The sequence below is a fragment of the Aulostomus chinensis genome, chromosome 23 (assembly GCF_037954235.1).
Source record: "Aulostomus chinensis isolate RoL2024-O1b breed Wild chromosome 23, RoL_Achi_v1.0, whole genome shotgun sequence".
Classification (NCBI taxonomy): Eukaryota; Metazoa; Chordata; class Actinopteri; order Syngnathiformes; family Aulostomidae; genus Aulostomus; species Aulostomus chinensis.
Genome location: NC_141342.1, coordinates 19,778,072 through 19,798,891, shown reverse-complemented (window position 1 = coordinate 19,798,891; position 20,820 = coordinate 19,778,072). Strand labels below are relative to the sequence as shown.

The window sequence follows — 20,820 nt, the reverse complement described above, 5'->3', positions numbered from 1 at the left end:
GAATCGATAAAATAATTGACAATTGACCTGCTAACGTTTTTTTTTTTAAGTTTGGAACGTGAATTAATGCCTGCAAGTTGCAGTGTCGTGAATCAGAGGCACCGGGACCTCCATCCTGTAGGTGGCGGTGATGTGCCGTCACTGATGCTAACTGTCGTAAAAACTCATTAAAAGAAGAAGCTTTTAAAGGAGGTTTCAGCGGAAGAAGCGTTGTTTAACTGGTGAATCGCTGCTGTTCATTTGGTTTCTCGTTGCTCCGGAATGTTCAGACGTCAGAGAGGAACCAGACCCAGGAGCATAACGCGTGACATGCGGGAGTTTCGAGTGTTGGTGGCCGAGAGCCTGGCGGCAGCTGCGGGGCAGATTTACGGGCTGGTCGAGACGAAGATGCTGCAAACTCCCGGTTAGTTTTTTTTATTCCCCTCAGCAACTAAAATGTGTGAAGCTGTTGGTGGGAACGTTGACACGTTGTTACACGACACAACCAAATAAGTTACACTTTTACTGAGGCCAGAAATCCAGATCGTTAATGGGAATAAATGATGCAAAAACAAACTTCTTTTTTATTTTTTTAAAGATGAGACAATAACCCAATTACCAAAAAACGAGACACACACGATACAAGAAGTATCATATGACAACAAGTGTCATTTTCAGGGTTTCACATGAGCTTTGAGATCCTTGAGAAAAAAAAATCAAGTCGCAAATTCCAGGCCTGGAAAAGTTTGGTAAAGGTCAGTAATACCAGAAAATGTAGGAAAAGTTGTGGCAGTTTGCTTCAGAGAAAAAATATTCACCTCATAATAGAGAATGTAGTTTATTTAAGGTAGGAAAAAATGGTTGATGTCCTTCATACAAGTTGATTGTTTGAAGCCACACATCTTGTTATTAATGTTTAATAAACGCTGCTCAGTACCGACGGGCATCATTAGCGGTCTCTAAATTGACGTTTCAGAGGTTTTGTTTTTACTCCCCCTACATGCCTCAGTAAAAATGGGGGCGAACTCTGAAATTTATTGATGTCACCTTCATTTTTTTTTCCACCCAGGAAATTCTGGTGAACAGCGGCGGGAGCTTGTACGCCGGCGACTGTCTGTAGCTGCTGAGGAGATTTATCAGCTGCTGGAGAGGAGGATGATGACGGGTGAGGAGGAGGAGGAGGAGGAGGAGGAAGGTCCATGGAGACCGAGACTAGTTTTCACACAACAGGTACATCACTCATGAAACAATATCAATTAGAAGAATCAGAGGCTGACTGATGATAACACTGACTGGTCAGGCTGTGGCATTCATGATCGATTGTCAGGGTTGGTGTCGGTGGTCTTCCCTCAGACAGACTCTCTCGTGGGGTCGGGCGGCGTGACGGTGTCTCCGTCTGAGAGCATCAGGCGCCACCAGGAGGCTTCTGAACCCCCGCAGAAGAAAGATACGTCGACACAGACGGACTCTGACTTCAGCCCTTGCACAACCTCACATCCTCGCCGGTCACAGTTGGTGGAAAAGTGCAATTCAACTCTGATGGAAACAGAGCGGGGGATGTGCTCAGTGGTGCCCCCTGGTGACAAGGAGGTGCTCTCATCCACACATTTAGAAGCTGGGAGGGAAGATTTCTGCAAAACATGCAGGAGACCTTTCCGAGAAAGACTCGCTGGACATGAAACAAAAAACCACGAAATTGCTTCGACAGCGGCGGGCCGAACTACGGGGCAGAGCTGCTGCCGAGTGTGTGGAAAGTCTTTCCGATACGAACGTTCCTTTCTGAAACACATACTCAGACATGCGCAGAACACGGACCTCTGTGGAATTTGTGGGAAACGTGTGGACACCGACGAGAGGCTGAAGGTTCATTTACAAACCCACTATGAGGAAAAGAGCTGCAGGGATCAACCCGATGACAAGGTGCTGGCCAAGGGCTCCGGCGCCGAGAGTAAAGACGGCGACAGCGACGAGGACTGGAAGGAATGTGACAGCGATGACGGAGACAGTGAGACGTCTCATTCAGAACAAACAAAGTCTCAAATATTGAATAAGCGCAAGAGGCTGAAGAACCGGGATACATTGCATCTGAAATTCTGTTGTAAAGTGTGTGACAAAGCCTTCTGCTACAGAGCCTCCTTCCTGAAGCACGTGCAGGAAGACGAGAGGAACGCCAATCTCTGCGGCATCTGCGGCAAACGTTTTGAGTGCGAGGAGACCTTGAGGCTTCACTTGGAAACGTACATCCGGACAAATGACTGTGAGGTTTGTGGCAAACATTTCGACAGCCACAAACAGCTGGAGATGCACGTGAGAACCCACACGGGAAAGAAACCGTACATCTGCAGCGTCTGCGGCAAGGCGTTCGCACAAAACGGGAATCTGATGGGACACATGAGAGGTCACACGGGGGAGAAACCGTATGCTTGCAGCGTGTGTGGCCAGAGCTTCAGCTTTAAGGAATACATGATGGCTCACATGAGGATCCACACAGGGGAGAAACCCTTCCTGTGCAGCGTCTGTGGCAAAGGGTTCAGACAGAGGGGAACTCTGAAGACCCACATGATGATCCACACCGGAGAGTCCATGCACCGCTGTGGCGTCTGCGACAAGAAGTTCTACAAGAGCGGAGCGCTGAAGATCCACATGAGGTCTCACACGGGAGAGAAGCCGTATCTGTGCAACGCTTGTGGGAAACGTTTCAGTGCCAGCGGCTCGCTGAGCAAACACATGGGTGTGCATGAAGGGCGGCGGAAGCAGGCCAGGACTGAGGACCTGAAACGACACGGCCAAACATCCAAACGTCCGACGAGTCTCTAACCCACAGATTGGCTCCTGCTGGTTAGGAAATTTAGGGCATTATGCTGGTTTTCTTCCTCTCTGACTGCGAGAAGCAGCTGTATTCTTGTTTCCATTTCAGTGCTGTAGGAAGGAAAACTTCTGCATCGTCATTCAGACCTTTTAATGTGCAAACAGACTGATCTTTGGAGTCTTCCTTCCTGTCGTGGTCACCTGACTCTGTTCTGAGACGCACCAGGTTGCAGTGTACAGCAGCAGATTTCCCTCCTTTGAAATATTTAAGCTAACTTTGAACTTTAGACATGTGGAACACAACTTAACCCCCCGTGTCCCCGTGGAATCAAATTCAAAATCATTTGCAGTTCACACGCGTACGGAATGGTTCGGTATGACACCGCTAGTGGGCGGGGCTATGCATGGCTGCAGAAGAAGAAGAGGTCGTTTTTGACATTCACCACCCGAGATGGGGAGCAGTCCTGAGGAATCACTGCATGAAGACAAGTTGTAATTGTCGTCGGCCATGTTGCTGCTGCCTGGACACAAAGACAAACAAGTCATGTGGGTGAAAGGTTCGCTACGTCAGAGCTGATCACATTAAAACAGAACCAACAAATTCCCACCGTCCTCGCTGGCGCCAGGCAGGTCTGGTTGAATCCACTCCGCACCTGCGTCCCTTCACACAGAGCCCGACCACGCTAGTGCGGCTAGTAAGATGAGGCTAGTAACCAACCGCTACCCTTCAGCTACTGGAGCGTTTTCTGTCTCCTGTGTCTATTGGCTGACGCTTATGATGAAAGGTAGGAAACCAGACCAAAGATGTTCAGTTTAAACACAATTTATTTTTTCTGCTTAAATAATTACTTGGGTCATCCAGTGTAGGCTATGTTGGTTTGTCATACATGTTGGTACCAGAATTATCAACAATGGATGGTTAGGGTGGTTCAGTATTAAAAAAAACAAAACAGAACAAACAGGTACAGGAAAACAGATTTGTTTTTTGTGATCAATACTGTTATTGGTGTGATTTTAGCCGTTAGTAGTGTGGCTAAAGCTTTCTGTCCTGTTGTACATACAACCAGTTAAATAAAGATAAAATCAAACCATTAAAAAAAACAACAGCATTTAAAAAACAGTGAAGCGTGAAGTTGCAGGTTTTTTTTTTTTTTTTGAACTTGTTACACACACACACACACACACACGCTCACGAGGCAGCTAACCATTTGGTGCTAACACAAAGTGTGCGTCCACGGGCGTTTTTCTCTGAATTATCGTCCTGAAGCATGAAGCTGTGTGTGATTTCATGATTGTAAAACTAAAAACAGGTGTGTGTGTGTGTGTGTGTGTGAGTGTGTGTGTGTGTGTGACGGGCGGGTTCTTATGAGTGCTCACAGACAGAAGTACCACCACACCCTCTTTAACTGTATTACAGTGCTTTGAATTGAGAGAGGGAGGGGGGGCTTTAAAGTAAAGTGACGTCACATGCAGGGAAATCTAGGTTCTCTGACGACGTTCCACAGACAGAGCAGAGTTGCAGTTGGTTTTAAAGAAACCTCCTCGCTTCAAATCAAGCAATTGTTTGTTTTCCGTTCATTTCTCACTGACATACAGCTTCTTTTTTTTTTTTTAAACTTTTTGTTCTGTTTTGTTGTTCTGGTTTGGGGAGGAGCTTGTCAGGCCGCACGCTCCACTCAGTGTCCACTTCTCCAGGCGGATGCACCGACTCTGCAAAGCTTCAACTCATATCAGTGCATAAACAATCTGTGAAGCTACTAATTTTTTGTTGTTGTTTTCATACAATTTCATTTATATACAACAAAATCACTCATTAACTATTATATTTCTTTAAAAAAAAAAGGGGGGGGGGACAAAAAGAACCACGTGGTGCACCCCAATAATTTGGGTCCCGGAGGAAAAAATAGACCATATAAGGCGAGTGTCTGAGAAAAAGTGATTCACAAGTCTTCCATCTTGTTCCGTCTTTGGTCACAGACACGTTTCATCCATCAAAGCTGACGAAGGTTCGTGGCCACGTGCCGAGCGTGCCCGTCAGTGTTGTTTCCAACAGGAAGTGAGTTTGGTGACATGCTCATGCGAAATCAAATAAAAGCAACTTGTTTTGCGTTGTCTTGCTGACAAACCATGCGTGGAAGCTTCAGACACGTTTTGGCTGATTGACGATGACCCCTTCTTGCTAAGGGTTCCGGTCCATTTTTCCTCCCAGGGACTTTGTGGTGGCGTCGGTGGACATGTAGACCTGGAGGGGAAAATATTACAAATCTGAGGTGTTGCAAATGGATCAATAATGTCAATATTCAATGATGCATATCTGCAATTTCTAGAAAATCTGATAACAGATTCTGTTCAAAGCTCAAACAAATAATCCACTGATATCCAAGGAGTGTGATTTTTGGGTTATGCTGAACAATGAGCTTGAGAGTGAATAAACAGACATGTTTTGGTCAGGTTTGTAGTTTATGGGATATCACCACCGTTAGCTTCAAGGTTAACATACGTGACTGGACCTGTCAGAGTTCTGGGGTCACAAAGGTCATGCAGCGGAGGACAAACATCTTCATCAGCTCAAGAAACCAATTTTTTTGAGATATTATTTTGATATTACACGCTTGGGGACTTACCAGTTCACGTTGGAGCTCAGCTGTTATGAGTGGCCCTTCTTTCCTTGTTTCTTGGTGCCGTCTCCAGTCTTGATGGAGAGGGAGATTGAACGAAGAAGTAAGAGACAGAAGAGAAAGCAAAAAGATAAGAGTTAGCGTCAACATGGGGATAAATATGATCCGCGTGAGTTAATGAAGCAGGGCGCTACTGCAGGTCGTCATCGACAGCATGCTGGAGGAAAGAGACGGGCTTCAGCAGAGAATAAAAGTGTTCATGTTACAGTTTCAGTTCATTTGTGAATCACTTGACAGATGCTAGCAGAAACGCGTTTTAAAAGAGAGCAATGAGTGGAAGCACATGGTTAGTTGTTAATTCACGAGCTGGAACCACAAAAAAACTGCTGCGTTTGGATGGGTTAGTTTGTGTTGTTAAGTAGTTGAACTCAACACAGCAACGTCACCGCTGCAAACTACAAATAGTAAAAGTATTGACTCAGCGACTCCATGAGCCTAACATGCCAAGGTAGCGCACGAGCTACGTGACTTGCTTACAGTTGTTATATGTGGGGCCAAATACTGGTGTATGAAGATCAGTTAGTTTGCGTTCCAAGCCAACACGACAGGTTCCCCTCAGGAAACACAACACCACAACCACTGCAAACTACAAATCAGCTGACCCAGCTACTCAATTAGCATAACTAGCATGACTGAAGTGGCCATAATGGCTCATTAATTAGCTGTTTGGTTCACATGCCAACCTCAGTTTTCCCCTCTCCGGACTTGTGGCCCTGCCGTGATCGCTTCCCCCGCTTCTTGCCCTTCCCCCCCGTGACTCCAACTGCTGCTCCTGCGGAAGAGGCAGCGTCTGCTCCGCCAGCTGCTACACCACCACCAACACCACCACCAACACCATCGTCGCCTTCTTCTGCACCAGTTTCCCTTCTTTCCTCTGAATTCACCACGCGACGCACCACCTTTCTGATCACCTGTGGGGGGGGGGGGGGGGGCAGAGGCATGTCATGGGAGGAGATGATGGAGGGAAGGGTTTTATGAGGATGAAAGGAAGATGATGATGGCTTTTTAACATTTGAGTGTCTGGATGTGTGAAATGTCTCGTAAGTTTTTGTTTCAAAAAGAAATGAGTGCGATTTGGAGGTGGTCTCGATCAAATTCTAGACTGTGGATCCTGAAGACTGTTCTAGTGTTCTAGCTCATTGACAGGATGTAGCTTTTAGCTGCATTTCTAATGGTTGAGAGAGAGAGAGAGACTGTGTGTGTGTGTGTGTGTGTGTGTGTGTGTGTGTGTGTGTGTGTGTGTGTGTGTGTGTGTGTGTGTGTGTGTGTGTGTGTGTGTGTGTGTGTGTGTGTGTGAGTGAAGATGGGATGAGTCATGGAGGATGATGGTTACTTTTCTGGTGACCAGACTCCCGTCGTCATCTGTAAACTGCTCCTCTGTCACAGACTCTCCGGGAATGTTTCTGGCCTCCTCTCCCTGAGGTGTGAGTGCGGATGGAAGAGTGAGAGGCACAGGAGGGTAGAGGGGTGGAGGGACGTACAGGTTGGAAAGATGTTTTTAATTCCTTAGATTGTTAATCAGAAACAACATTTCCAAACAGGTTGGAGCGTGCCTGCCACAGCAGATGGGCTTCACATCGTTCACATGAAAAACACCTGAAAGCAGAATTCCTGGTCATGACGACTGAGTGTTTTTTTTTGTTTTTTTAATGATGGATGAGTTTGGAAACCCAACTGATGCTGATGCCTTATCCATGCTGACTCAACATCTTTACATGGTTTTTCAACTCAAACTTGGAAAGACACGCCTGCAGTCGCAGAGGCACCAATGATGCTCAGGTCACAACACAACAGCATTAAACCCTCAGCCATGTCAACTGTTCTGGGCAGCGGTGGAGGAACACGAATCTGCGGCAACAAAAAGGCTTCATAAACTTTGATGGCCACCACTTTCAACCCTGTTACGCCTGAGACAGGATGAGAGTCCTGAGTGAGGCCCCACAGAGGGCAGCAGGGACGCCGTTACGTAGGTCAACTACCTGTTCTCAGCATCTTCATGGTTCTCTTGACCAAAGGCCAATAGGATTTCTCGATCATTGAAGAAAATGAGCTCTGTGGTTGTTGCGACTGAATTTATGACTCCTACATCTCATTCAGCAGGATGGTCTTCACTTACAAACTCTACATTTGGGATTTATGAAGCGTAGAATTCACCTGTTAGAAGTCCAAAGCTGATGCTGCACTTCGTTAACCTCTGTAGTCTCATCTCGCCACCTGTTAGTAACCACTTCTATAAAGACGCGTTACATTTTTGACAGTCATGAGCGTGGTATTTTATGCCATAGAGCGATATTTTGGTAAGTTTTAATTTCAAAACCATCAAAAACCCAATCGACTTTACAACAAAGGAACAATGCCAACTTATCTGTGGACTTCAGGTCTCATTCCTGCACTTTCTACTTACAGAATCAGATCTTCTGTATACACCGCAACATATTAAGTGTCTCGCTTGAGGACATAATTTAAAAAAATGTAGCATGCAGCCACAGATTTCTATGGAGAAAGAAAATGCATTGCATATTTTGGTTGCATGCGTTGAACGTAAATATGATTTTCACGTGGAAAGCCAGCCTCAAATTTTACCACACACAGTAGCTCAACAAGGAGCATCCCGCCAACACCAAAGGTAGTGACACCCAACCTCAAACAAGCAGTGAGTCGCCCTTCATGCTACAGGAAAGGCTGCTACCGCCTCACACACTCACCCATGCAGCTAATATCTATTAGCACTACAGCTGCACAAACTCTCCCACTCTCTATAAAACACAGATGCAGTCAAACACACTTCACTTCCAAACCCAAGCTCACACTGTTGTTCACAGTCTTTGTCGCTCATCATAACTGTGACTTTCCTGTCACGAAGCGCTTGCTAGTGCACTGCACACTGCCACGAGCCGACCACACACCAGGTGTCACACACCTTTAGAATGACCCGTCTGCGATACACCCTGGTGGTGACAGTGGTGTCTTCGTCAGAGCCGGACTCCTCTTCACCTCTAACGCTCTCCTGACGAAGGCAGCCCAGTGCAAGTTTAACGTTAATGTTATGTTTACGTTTCTGAACATTTGAAAATGCTAAAATAAACTGATCTGAGGCCTTGAATTGGGACAAAAACACATTTGAGGACTTTTCCCTGTGTGTGTGTGTGTGTGTGTGTGTGTGTGTGTGTGTGCGCAAGTGCTTATTATAGCGATATTTCAAAATCTTAGGCTGAATCCACGATTCTCATTTAAAACCTGGACTGAATCTTCTTCATACTAAACACAATCACAACTGTTCACATACGCTGGGTGTGTTCCAGTGGAAACAGGAAGTAGTTTTGTCGCATTGTAGCGTGTGTTTTCTCTAAGATTTATGATAAAGGCCAGCTCCATCTTGTCAGGAAGGTGGTTATGACCTTACAGACTTGTTACTGGGGTTCTCAAAATCCAATAGCAGTTTTCAAGAGACTTCCCTCGGGTAACTTCTCCCTCCACATGCTGATGTAGTCCTTTACTGAGGTTGGATTGGGTCTCATTGGACATTACAAAATGGTGTGATAACGCAAAACAATTTAAAATAGTTGAGTGTCTTGTTTCCTTGGCACAAAGGGGGAATAAAAGTCAACCAAAACGACATAAAAAAACTCATCGACATCGGCCAATTTATTGTTTTCGATATCGGTATCAGCTGTAACGTGAGAGGAGTGTGACATGTCACGGCTGATGTGATCCATTCATGATGCCACCTTCTTGACAGCGTGACACGTGTTTCAAAATGAAAGCATGTGGATGTAGCCTAAGCCAATCAAGACCTCGCTGTCTGGAGGAGCGACTCTCACCTGGACTTTGTGCCGGGACCTGTCCCCCACCTCCTCTCTCTTGTCCTCTCCTCCTCTGCTTGATCCTGCTGGACTGCTGTCCTCTGGAGATCCCTTCTTCTTGACCTCCTTTCCCTTCTCTTCCCTGGCTGCATCCGTGCGACCCCCGTTCTCTTTGGTGGTCTGAGCTGCCGGCTGCTCCAGCGAATCAGCTAGACTGTCAGGGCTTGGGGAGTGAGATATACAAAGATGTCTTATTATGCGTCATCAAATTTCTTCTGCTCTAACAGTGAAAGTTGGTGCCAACATTTACGAACAGAGAAATAGTAGAGAAGCGATCCTACCTGCCCTCCTCAGCACCGGGGCTGTGGCCTGACTGGGCTACTGCAGCATCAGACATCTCACCTCTCCAGCCTGGAACTGAAGACAAGTCTTTTTCTGCCTGCTGCACTTGTTCGAGGATGGCCTTCACCCTCTCCTCTGTCATCTCCTCGTCCTCCAAGCCTCCTTCCAGTTTTATATCCTCGAGCAGACTCTGCAGCCTCTCCTGGGTCATCTCCTCTTCTTCTTCCTCCTCCATTCCATTTCCATGACCAGTATGTGAGGCAGCATCCTCTACCTGGTGTCTCACGCGACTCTCCAAATCAACACCTGTCTTCACTTCCTTGACTAAGGCGTCCGTCCCCTTTCCTAGCTGCTCCATTGCCCTTCTGTCATTATCTGGCCACTCATATGACACCGTCTCAGTCTTTTCTTCAGACACGCCTCTTTTTGTGCTGGTAGAAGCTGTATCTTCTGCCCCAACAACAGTGACGGGGTCGCAGCTGGAGGTACTGGTGGTCTGAGTGAGAGAGAGGTCGCTAGGCCTAGTAAGGGTGGTCTTGCTAGGGGATTCTATGCTACCATCGCCCTCACTAAAGAAGTCATCTGAGCGCAGCGGTGTTGGGGGCTCGTAGTTCAGATCTGAGGGGGTTTGCAGCTCCAGATCTATATTGTGGTATCCTAGGTGGATGGCAGGAGTAAAGGATTAGACGATAAGGGGATTGAGGACGGGAGAGGGAGGATAAAAGAGGGAGAGGAGGTAAGGGAAGGTAGAGTGGTGGAGGTGATGAAATGAGAGGTGACACTATAGAAACATTTGTAATACTACCACAAGAGTAGCATTTGTTCAAAAGCCACACAAGTGAAGTACAACTACATGTTAAAGCTGCATTGATTGTTTTGTCCACTTGGGAGCAGCAGAACGCGGCAAAACCATATCAGGCTGTGTATTAGAATTCACTGAATTAAGTGCACAAGTAGCAAATATTTTCATCATTGATTAAATCCGACGATGATATTCAAGATTAATCGATGAATTGTTTAGTCTAGAATTGTGAGGTGACAGTGACCTGTCATCACAGCAATCTTTTTGGTTCATCCTCGAGTCTCAGTGGAAGTTTCAGTCAAATTTGAGGCATAAAAGCACGAGCAATTGCAGCTTCAAGGCTTCTTCAATTGATGAAATTCAGGCAAGGTACACTTGTGTGTGGCTTCTGACCCACAACTACAGACAGGACACAACACTGATTGCAAGATGGAAACAGAGATGAAAGTATCAAAGACAGTATGAAATTAAAACAGAAGAACTTCAGATAAACTGTATTCATGTACAGGAAAATTCAGTCACACTGATGTCATCTGCAACGTTTCAAACTGGCTGCCAGACTTTTGAGAAACAGTTCACTTGAGACCCAGCCTCAGACTCCGAGCCACTGGTTAGTGAGGAGGATTTATTAAAGCCTGGTTTCAACTCAGTTAAGGTGTGAGTTTAAACCCAGTTAGGTCAATTGTGTTGGTGTGAGTAAAAGGCAGAGATATCTAGATGTAGACCTCAGGAACAGAACGATCTCGCCTGAAGTAAGAAGGGATACCAGGAGGGAGGGGAGAGGGTGGAGTGGAGGTGGGAGAAAGAGGAGGGGAAGGGGAACTAAATGATAGACGTGCAGAATTGGGAGGAGCAGTGGAGACTTGTATTAAAGAGGGAGAAGGAGGAGCAGTGGGAAAAGGAGAGGATGATAATGAAGGAGGAGATGTCACAGGGGGAGAGGGAGGAGGAGGAGAAGGCATGGAGAGGGAGGTGCAAGGCTGAGGAGGAGAAGCAGGTTTAGAGGTAAATGGAGGAGGGCAAAGAACAAGAGGAGGAATGGAGGATAATGAGGAAAAGTGAGGAGGTGAGGACACTGAAGGAAGGTGACGGGGATTGAAGAATAGGGAGCAGCTAAATGGGCTTAGGGGGGAGGAAGGGAGAGGTAGGGAGTAAGGCAAATCAAAGAGGTGAGGAAGAACAGGAGCAACAGGTAGGAGGTAAAGTGAAGGTGTGGGAGGGGGAGAGGGAAACTGAAAAACAGATGTGGGAGAGGGGACAGTGGGGGAGGAATAGAAGAAAGACTGGACTTTTTTGGGACAAAAAGTAGGAGAGGAAGAGGATGCAGAGGAGAGGTGAGGAAGGGTGGCAGGGGTCGGAAATATGGGGGTGACAGTCTGAGGCGTTTGAGCACACAGGGGGAATGTTGGAGATCTAAGAATTTTTGGAGCTACCACCAGAAGCGCAATTCACAGAGAGATAGCAAACAAACAGAGGAGATGTTAGATGAGACTTGGACGACAGGATGGATAAATCAAATCCAAACTGGTTACTGATGCACACAAAACAATGAAATGCAAACATGAATGTGGAAGACTGGACAAAGCAAATATATGGCTCATCAGTGCAGTGGGGTTGCTGAGACGTCTTTAGGTGTTTCACAACAGCAACGTGTTGTCTGATTTAATCAAACCACTGGGTCGGTCGGTTCTGGTGCTTGTGAAAGCAGTAATTGTACTTTGCCAGTTGGTCCTAGTCCACCTACCCTGAGTGGTCTAGCACGAACCCCAGTGTGTTTCCAAGGGAGTGAGAGTGCAACAGTGGCCTGCTGCTAGTGCTGTGCAGTGAGTGCCACTCCCTGACATCTCAAGAGACACAACGGCAAGCGCTGCTAGGGCGAGCGCTGCTAGGGCGAGCGCTGCTAGGGCGAGCGCTGCTAGGGCAAGCGCTGCTAGGGCGAGCGCTGCTAGGGCGAGCGCTGCTAGTGCTCATGGGTTTTGGCCTCCTTGCAAGGACGTCCACCTCCCGTGCCGATTGTGCAGAGTTAAAGTCCGGTGGTGGACAGTTCTTACTAAACATGGCTTAAAAGAGCACAATCGCCCTGATCTGACAAAAGCACAGGAAGCAAATCAAAATGCAGGGTATTATTGGATGTCAGAATGCGGAATTTGTTCAGACAAACTACGAACTTCTGCTGAAGCCTTATGTTTGCTGGACATCTGAGGCTGAGGAGTTTGCATTTTCCAGCATTAAATATTTCACAAATTACAAAGACACTATTCTGGCTCAGCTCCTTCATAGACGCCCGTCAGAAGATGTACATTATTTACTTGGTCCACTTGAAGTTGTGCGTACTGAATCTAGACCGCACTAAATTCAAAACAAACCAGAAGTATCGATTTTAGTCTGATTCAGACGAGTGAAACGGACTAAAGTTGTGAAAGCATTCCTAGAATAGTTGCAGGATATCCATGATAACTGATTCACATTCCATATATTTCTCAGTCGGACTTCTTTCAAACACACTTGAACATCTTTTATTGCAAAGTCACTTTCCATCTTTTTTGGTGACTTAAGAAATCCAAGATGAGCTGCAAAGAAAGCCAAAGAAGCCGAAGGTTTGAATCTGAGAATGCGGAAAGGCAGAGCAGCGAGGGTTTTATGAATCCTGAAACCATGAGACCAAATGAACTCCAAACCCTGGAAATCATTTTAACCGGCCAGAATGGACTTCAAGCTGTGGGCAGGTTGTTTTTCCAGAGCAAAAAAAAGGGTGTGACCAGATCCAAAAGCAGCTATTTATGAGAAGCTGTTAGCAAAACGTGGCCATTGGTGGGGATCAGCTGGTTAGTGGCGCTTAGACAAGGGAATGTACTATAGGAATTAGTCACTCTGAAGCAGGAGGAGGAAAGAGGAGGAGGAGGCAGGGGAGTCTGCAGATGAAGCTAGAGTGGAGCGTAGAAGCTGCGAGGCTCAGAGGAACCCAGGAGATGACAAGTACAGTACAGCTAACAGCAGTGACACAAAAGCAGAATTATACACTGGTAAACGAGTAAAAAGGCGTCTCATTTTCAACTCATCCGTGAGCGTCACCTGGAACAAGTGGATGTGCTTAAACACTCAAGGATGAGTTGAAAAATCTCCAGGTGTTTGTAGAGTTAATTCTTAAACAAAAGAGCAGGCAGCCTCTCACATAACGCCACAGCCATGCATTTAGTTGATCAAACATGGAACCCATGTGAAGTCATCTTAGTTGATGATTCTTGTGTTAAGATGAGACCCATTTCAGAATTTAGACTGAAATTCTGTCTGTCCCTTTGTCTGCAACATTTTGAAAGGATTTACTCGGATTAATTTGAAACTGCAAACTTTAAAAATTGTGTCTGACTGCTCCAATCACAAGGCATAGCACATCCTGCTCTGTGTTATCAAATGAGAAGAAAAATAAATCGGGCCTGATGAAAAATGTTGGTCCTGTTGCAGTCAGTCCATCACAGATTCAGCGGCTCCATGTGATGTCAGAATAAATTGCAAAAAGAAACACTCTGATAGTATTAAAAAATGGTAAATGGAAAGTAAAGAGTACTTAAATCCTTTTATGATAACAAAGAATAAAATGATAAATAATGTTTACTAACGGTGCTATAGTTATTTTATTAATGTTATTTTGTTACTAGTTTTAGCAGTATAAATAATCGCTATGTAAGCGCTTATGTATCGTATGTAAACCAAACTGTTCATATGTCATCGCGTCCAGATATTTGCAGCTTTCTTCCACTAGATGGCATTCTTACCAAGTCTCAAGGGTTTACACTGAGCTGAGCTACTCTGCTCCCTAGACATGGAATAACCTGCAGAATATACAACATCTTCTTGAGTAGGATTTGATACTTAGACTCCTTGTCTGTTGTGTTTTCCTTTTTATTAAACTCTAACGAATGTGCTGTCTTGGCAGGGTCTCCCTTGGAAGCGTATCACAGCTGATCAGAGATGATAAATGGTAAATGGACTGCACTTTACACACTGAGTTTCTGGTCTGCCGATCACTCAAAAGCACTTCACAATATTTTCAACTCCCGGAGCAGTTACAGGTTCAGTGATTTTCCCACAGACACTTGGACAGCCTTGGTAGGAGGTGAGGATTCAACCATCAACCTTCAGTTCACCGGCCCCGTATTTGATTGTGGGCTTGATGGTTAACTAATAAATCATCAACCAGTATCCATCCTCAAAATTATTCTGACAAAAATAACATCAACAATGCTATTTGCTACAACCAATGTCTCAAAGGTCTGCAGATCATTCAGTAACAAATACTTGCAAAATGTTAGAATATACGCAACTTTTATAAAGTCGTTTACTAATCAGAATGGAGGAACTGTTATTGTGTCATACAATCTGTTACTTTAAAAACTGATTATTTTAGGCAACATGAAAAACTAATCTCAACATAAAAAAAAAAATAGAATCACTAGTATGTAGGCGTCATTCCTCTGCTCAACTGTAAAATAATTAATACATAAAGGTTAATTAACAATCCATATACCATTTATTAACAATGGTTATTACAATGTGTAACAGAAGACTGTTAATTTTTAGAGATTAATACCAATAAGAGATGGACGTTGATTAATTGCTTGTAATTTATACTTAACAAACAGAACCCAAGGGCAAATCTGAAATGGGCCTCAGGGGGTCTGTCGGCATCACAGCATAAGAAACTGCCACATTTAGTTTTCATTACACAGGAAAGAGAGAAAGGTAGAAGGACAGAGAAATACTGCTTAAAGCGAGCATGTCATGTTTATAAATTGGTTTCCATAATTATGTTTTTATGTATTTGCTAACAGTAGAAGCCACAATTTGACAGATATATCAGTAGGCCAGTGGAGGGCTGGATTTTAAAGTTGTAGTACAGCATACACATAAACATAACTATTGATGAACCAAAATATGAACCAGCGCCCTCCTCCCCCATCTGAAACATACGCTTCAATCAAGACTATTCATCTGATGGGACAGAGAGACCGATTCATCAGGATCATGCTTTTAAACAGTTTACAAAAACAGTCACACAATACTAAAAAAAGGTCTCATGCAATATTGTATAGAATTTCCTGTTATGCAACCCATTTAAAGGTTATCAAAATATACTGATAATCACCCCAAATCTTTTTAATATTCCAATGGCTGAAAGCTACAAACGAATTGCACTGCCTGTTTTTGGAAATTTAACGCTATGATTTGCGTGACTGCTTGAAGTGATACTACACCCCAAAAATTAAGTTTGCCTTTCAAGCACTCATAAGAAGTCGTCTCAAACTGGTTTTACCCCCCTGCATGGCTTCTTGGTGACTCCACAGTTCATAACATGGCAGCGACACGGTTTTAGCTGGAGGCTAATGGACACCAACTGCTAAAAACAGCAAAGCTGTCCACAAATGTCTGTTGACAAACAATCAAAAACATTTCCCCGCAAACAAGAACACTTCCATGTTCGGCGCAACTGGTAACGTATGATCACAGTTTGGATGTGTGGAGCATCCATTTTGGAATGTGATCTGAGGGTTCCTCGGGTACCTCACAGTTTCCGAGCAGGAAGTCCAACCTCAGGAGGAGTTCCACTTCAAATTTACACCTTGAAACTTAGAAATTCCTGCTTCTAAGTTCAACTGGAATGCACTGTTAGTTGGTCTCCATTAGCGTCAAGCTAATGTGATGGCTTGCAGCAAATGTGAGGTTGTTTTTTCTGACATCTGGAGTCACCAAAAAGTAACGCATGTGGGGGGAAAAAAAACAAGACGGTACCTGCGAAAAAGTGGCAAAGGATATCGATCTTTTTAGGAGAAGTATCACTTTCATAACAATGGCTCTTGTGCTATTAATACCTGTTAGACCATTAACTGATACGGCTCATTTAACTGGAGCATCAAGTCATTTTGGTTCTAATTAACCTCCATAGATTGGTCAAGCGTGATTGGTTCTGTCTTTGTTAACACAGTCAGATCTGACTCGCTGAGAGAGGAGGTGAAGAAGGGTGAAGGGATAGACAGAGATAGTTCAGCTAGGGTGGGCTACACTTTACCATCGGACTGATCCGGGAATACTGCGTTATCATCGGCAAAGCAGCGTGTGCCTGATATGTTACCGTAGTCAAATATGGGCCCTTCCAGCAAAGTCACAATATCCAACCGATTGATCTTATTCAGCACCGCCGTTAAAGCATCCGCTAGAGGAGAGGAACAGACAAATGGACTTAAATGTCATGTTTTAACACTGCAAAACTTCCATTTTTTTGATGAGGAAAACAACCACTGAATCCTTCACACCAACGTTGCTTACTTGTGGCGTTTTTACCATCTCTGTGCACCCATTTCTTAAGGAGCATGAAGCTCTGTGCTGTCAGGGAATTGGGGTTCTCCACTCGGATGAAGTTGATCTCTTCCACTGAGAAATCCAGCTCCCTGGCCAGCTCTGTAACAGCAACACACACCACAACCACACATGAGAAACCAGACCATGGGTGGCGATGGTAACACGCGCACTCTTAGAGGGTTGATTCCCACTGGGGTCACGAGCCAGTGTACTTTATTATCCATCTAGTGGTGTCTCATCAGAAAAGGGTTTTGAAATTTGAGATGAAAAATATGATGATTCACAATTATTTCTTAGTATAGATTTTGAGGGTAAGAGCTAAGGAGTGGGTCCCTGTCAAAGATTTCCGAATGCAGGCTCAAGAAGCATATTTCTAGATGTAAACTGAGCAAAATTACTTTGAATGGGACTTTCCGGCTTATTAAGAGTGAACTAGGACGAATATGAAAATGAAATACGAGTATGAAAGCCTTTTCTTTTAGGAAACAGTTATCTGAATAAAAACTGACGCATGGCATGGTGTTTTGAATATTATGCCAAGACAGAAATATCAAAAATGTATCAAGTTGCTGAAAACCCCCCAATAGCTAGATATGGAAGATTGTGGCATTGTAACTTATACGTCAGGTTTGCTGCAGCTAACCGATTTTTTTTCATGTTCGAATCAAAACATGTGAAACTATGATGAAAGCGTAGTGCTGAAACATGACTTATGTCAGTACTGTACGTTTTATTCATCCTTACTGGTTGAAGCTCAGTCACTAAATGATTGTAACTGCCTGCCAGACTAAACGTAATGGAGGACTGAAATGCTGCTTGCACAAATGTGCACACTGACTACACATTTAAAAGCTTGAGAACATAATGTTCAGCAGAGCGACTTGTTGACTGCAGCTCTGCAACACACATTAAATATGAATTAAGACTTTTTTCCACTCCTGAGTCCTCGCTCAGTCACTGCAGTGGACATACAGGCATCCCACCACTACTATTCACACACATAAACACTTCAGACAGATGCCTCCACAAGCATGCACGCACGCACGCACGCACACACACACACACACGCACGCACGCACGCACACATGGGCGTGGGTCGATGCTGCAGTGCAGGTGGTCAGGCTAAACTGCAGATGCCACACCCTTATAGCTACTTCACTGCACTACATGTATAAAATAATACCACTGTTGTCTTAAACCCCTTAAAAACACAGAGCTGCATGACATGGGAGAGTAAACGTTTTTATATATGCTTTTTGAAATAAAAATGATGTATGCATTTCTTACGGTGCACATTTTCACCCCTGGCTGCTCCTGATGTGTCCTAATACAATGAGACGTGGAAGCTAACATTTTTAAATGTCTGCAAGGTTTGTTTTTTGTTATGCGCCTTCTTTTATCATGTCACATGGACTGATGTTGATGGATGTGACTACATAAGCCACTGCAGTGCTGAGTCAAAGCCTTATTACACTATTTGTCCACCAGATGGCAACAACCACTGCAAAACCCACAGTCCTCTCTACAATCCTAAAAGCACTGAGATGAAACTGATGCACCATTCTTGCATTGTGTTGTGGTTGTTTGTAGTAGGAGAGAGAGAGAGAGAGAGAGAGAGTGTGTGTGTGTGTGTGTGTGTGAGAGAGGATGTGTAGTCTCACCAGTCCAGCTGAGTCCAAGGTGGTCAGCTACTATTGCCATGCGGAGGTCTGTTCTCTCGCAGGGACTTTGAGGGCCTACACGAGGAAGCAGGCAAAAACAATTAACGTGACATATCCAAGATACAAACAAACAAAAAAAAAACAACTAATTAATTTAGCATGGTCCTCAAAAAGACACACACAAAATGGCTTCCATAAAATAGCAGCACAAGGGCGTAAGGACAAATACTGAAAGAAACTGTTTGGGATTGTGAACTGAAAGTTTGTCTGTTTCAGACTCACTGTGATTTGGTCATAACACCTAATTTATACCCACAACGGTAAATGACTACCTACTAACTTTAAGAGAATCTTTGTGTCTTTTATGTAATTTTCTGATACATTACATTAGTGTCAAAGTGAGTAGTGTTGGTGATGAAACAAATGTAAAGACTAACTTTAGCTCACTGTCCCACGTCTCATCTTCGGAAATACAAAGAGCTTTTCTGGCCAAACTATCCTCAGTGATAAAATCTGACAAATGTACTTTTGCTCAATTCATACGAGAATGCTAAATTGCATTTAATGTCTCAGAGTGATTACGCTTTGTAAAATACTTTCAAATTAGAATGTCAGCACATTTACAGTGAGCTGATTAAACATGAGAGCAGACTGAATTTAATTTGTTTACTAGAACTAGTCTTGAATATTAATAAAAAAGGAAATAATATGAAAAAACATAATAGGGTCTTCGCCAGAAGTACCTTCTGGCTCAGGCCCTAATAAAACCAGGATGTGTAAGGCCAGAAAAGTAAAAATCTTAATAAATGTTTCCTTCATGAGAAATAAAATGTTTCTTGTTTGGTTAAGTTATTTTAGAAGTAAAAGTTTAGAGTAGAAAGATTTTTGTATCACGTCACTCACTAACAACAGGCAGTCTACCATCAGGCAACATTCCCTCCCGCTGATAAAACAATTCATGGCTTCAACTTGAAATCAAAACGAACCCAGAACTACACACAGTCAAAATTCATATGATTGTCAAGTTTAGCCAATGAAATGTTTTCACAGCGTTTCCATAGAGCAAAAGCACCACCAAATAATATCTACAAACCAGGCAAGCAGACCAAAACAAACACAAGGTAAAATTTCCCCCAGTAGCACCTAGGTCTCGATCATGTCTGGAGTGGAGGTGAGTGGTGGTGTGTCATGTGATGAGTGGAAGGCTAACCTTTAGAAATTAAACTGTGTGGAAGGCCCCACAGCAATAGAGCATAATGAATATTCCCTCTGAACTTGGCCTCTCAGGTACTAAGAAATAAAAATGTTTGCTGATATTAAAATTGTAGTACTTGGACCTTAAAGACATCTGCTGTAAAGCACCTGCTCCTGTAAGTGGACACCACATCCATGACGAAATAAATCTAGGGTCACAACAACCCTTTCCCCTACCATATCTTAAATATTCCCCTACACATTAGTCAGATATTGCTGATTCTGTCATTGATTCGCCATGTCTTAGCCTTTTCCTCTTCATTAAAATCAGACAGCACAGGACACAGGTTACAAGGACACCAAAAAGTGACGGCTACACTCGCATCACATCACAAAGCACCCACAACAGCTACATGCATCAGAGAGAAAGATAAATAAGGTATAACAAGTGTTTAGAAAGAGTTTACAAACTAGTCTCTGTGACAGGAGTCGTGATTGGTTGATCAACCTTACTCCCTTCCTCCTTCTGCTTCTCCCCTCCAAGTGTCCGCCTACTCTTCCTCCTGCTCCTCCTCAGCCTCTCAATGTTGGCCTGCTCAACCTCAGCTCTCACATCTCTAGGAGATGGTGTTGATGTGGTGGTGGTGGTGGAGGTGGAGGTAGAGGTGCGTGAAGGGCAGGAACTTCTAGAAGCTCTAGACGAGCAAGTGATCCTGGATGTGCTGAGGCTGCAGCTCTCCTCCTCCTCAGTGGGAGATGTTTTCCCCGCTAACTTTGTTTCGGCCTCCTTGGAAATGGTATGGTCCAAAAGCTTGTCTACACGGCTTCTGACAGACCTTTTTGTAACTATGCATTTCTTCCGTTTCTCAGTTGTGTTACATTGTCCTGGAGTTTTGGCTAAATTACATTTGTGTTCAGTCGTTGATGTGTCTTTAGCCAGCTGCTTTTTACCCATGGAAGTTCTGACTGCAGATTTTCTGTTCTGCTTCTGCTCTCTAAAACAAGAGGAATGTTTCATGGCTTTCATTACTGGGATCCTAGATTTAGGAAATGATGAATTCTCAAAAGGGTCTCTGACTTTATGTGTTGCATGTTTCCTTTCAAGGAATTTATTAACATTTTCTTGTGCTTTTCTGGTGTCAGGCAACCTCACCGGCAACCTGGACTTGCATATCTGGCGTTTGACCTCTTTGGCTCCC

General features: G+C 44.3%; 3 protein-coding genes across 4 annotated transcripts in view; 1 reads left to right on the top strand and 2 right to left on the bottom strand.

Annotated features, from left to right (window-relative positions):
- Positions 1-19: 19 nt before the first annotated feature.
- LOC147239952 (uncharacterized) lies at positions 20-4,054 on the top strand. Its single transcript, XM_086195062.1, has 3 exons — positions 20-403; positions 1,049-1,209; positions 1,333-4,054. The coding sequence occupies exons 1-3, from the start codon at positions 262-264 to the stop codon at positions 2,794-2,796; spliced, it is 1,767 nt and encodes a 588-aa protein (XP_086051188.1). The 5' UTR covers positions 20-261; the 3' UTR covers positions 2,797-4,054.
- On the bottom strand, positions 3,601-10,274 carry LOC147239951 (uncharacterized). The gene is made up of 6 exons (XM_086195064.1): positions 9,610-10,274; positions 9,287-9,491; positions 6,799-6,882; positions 6,149-6,376; positions 5,412-5,479; positions 3,601-5,029 (listed from the first exon to the last, which is right to left on the bottom strand). Exons 1-5 carry the CDS (start codon positions 9,966-9,968, stop codon positions 5,435-5,437), a joined length of 921 nt encoding a protein of 306 aa, XP_086051190.1. The 5' UTR covers positions 9,969-10,274; the 3' UTR covers positions 3,601-5,029; positions 5,412-5,434.
- LOC147239949 (ankyrin-3-like) overlaps positions 10,261-20,820 on the bottom strand; it is a 95,524-nt gene continuing 84,964 nt past the window's right edge. The window contains exons 42-45 of one of the 2 annotated variants that reach the window (XM_086195060.1): positions 18,428-18,502; positions 16,734-16,865; positions 16,540-16,620; positions 10,261-11,841 (exon numbers count right to left, since the gene is read on the bottom strand). In XM_086195060.1, coding sequence (XP_086051186.1) covers positions 11,126-11,841; positions 16,540-16,620; positions 16,734-16,865; positions 18,428-18,502 — 1,004 coding nt within the window. In that variant the 3' untranslated portion in view covers positions 10,261-11,125. Of the gene's footprint in view, positions 11,842-16,465; positions 16,621-16,733; positions 16,866-18,427; positions 18,503-20,820 lie in introns of those variants that run through there. The other variant, XM_086195061.1, reaches the window with a different exon arrangement.

Excerpts from the sequence above, each read along its gene's own strand:
- LOC147239952 (XM_086195062.1), top strand. The coding sequence starts at position 262 with ATGTTCAGACGTCAGAGAGGAACCAGACCCAGGAGCATAACGCGTGAC. Across the intron at positions 404-1,048 it reads GAAGATGCTGCAAACTCCCG|GAAATTCTGGTGAACAGCGG; the intron begins GTTAGTTTTTTT and ends TTTTCCACCCAG. Across the intron at positions 1,210-1,332 it reads GACTAGTTTTCACACAACAG|ACAGACTCTCTCGTGGGGTC; the intron begins GTACATCACTCA and ends GTCTTCCCTCAG.
- LOC147239951 (XM_086195064.1), bottom strand. The coding sequence starts at position 9,968 with ATGGAGCAGCTAGGAAAGGGGACGGACGCCTTAGTCAAGGAAGTGAAG. Across the intron at positions 6,377-6,798 it reads GGAGTCTGGTCACCAGAAAA|GTGATCAGAAAGGTGGTGCG; the intron begins GTAACCATCATC and ends CCCCCCCCACAG. Across the intron at positions 5,480-6,148 it reads CCGGAGAGGGGAAAACTGAG|ACTGGAGACGGCACCAAGAA; the intron begins GTTGGCATGTGA and ends CTCTCCATCAAG.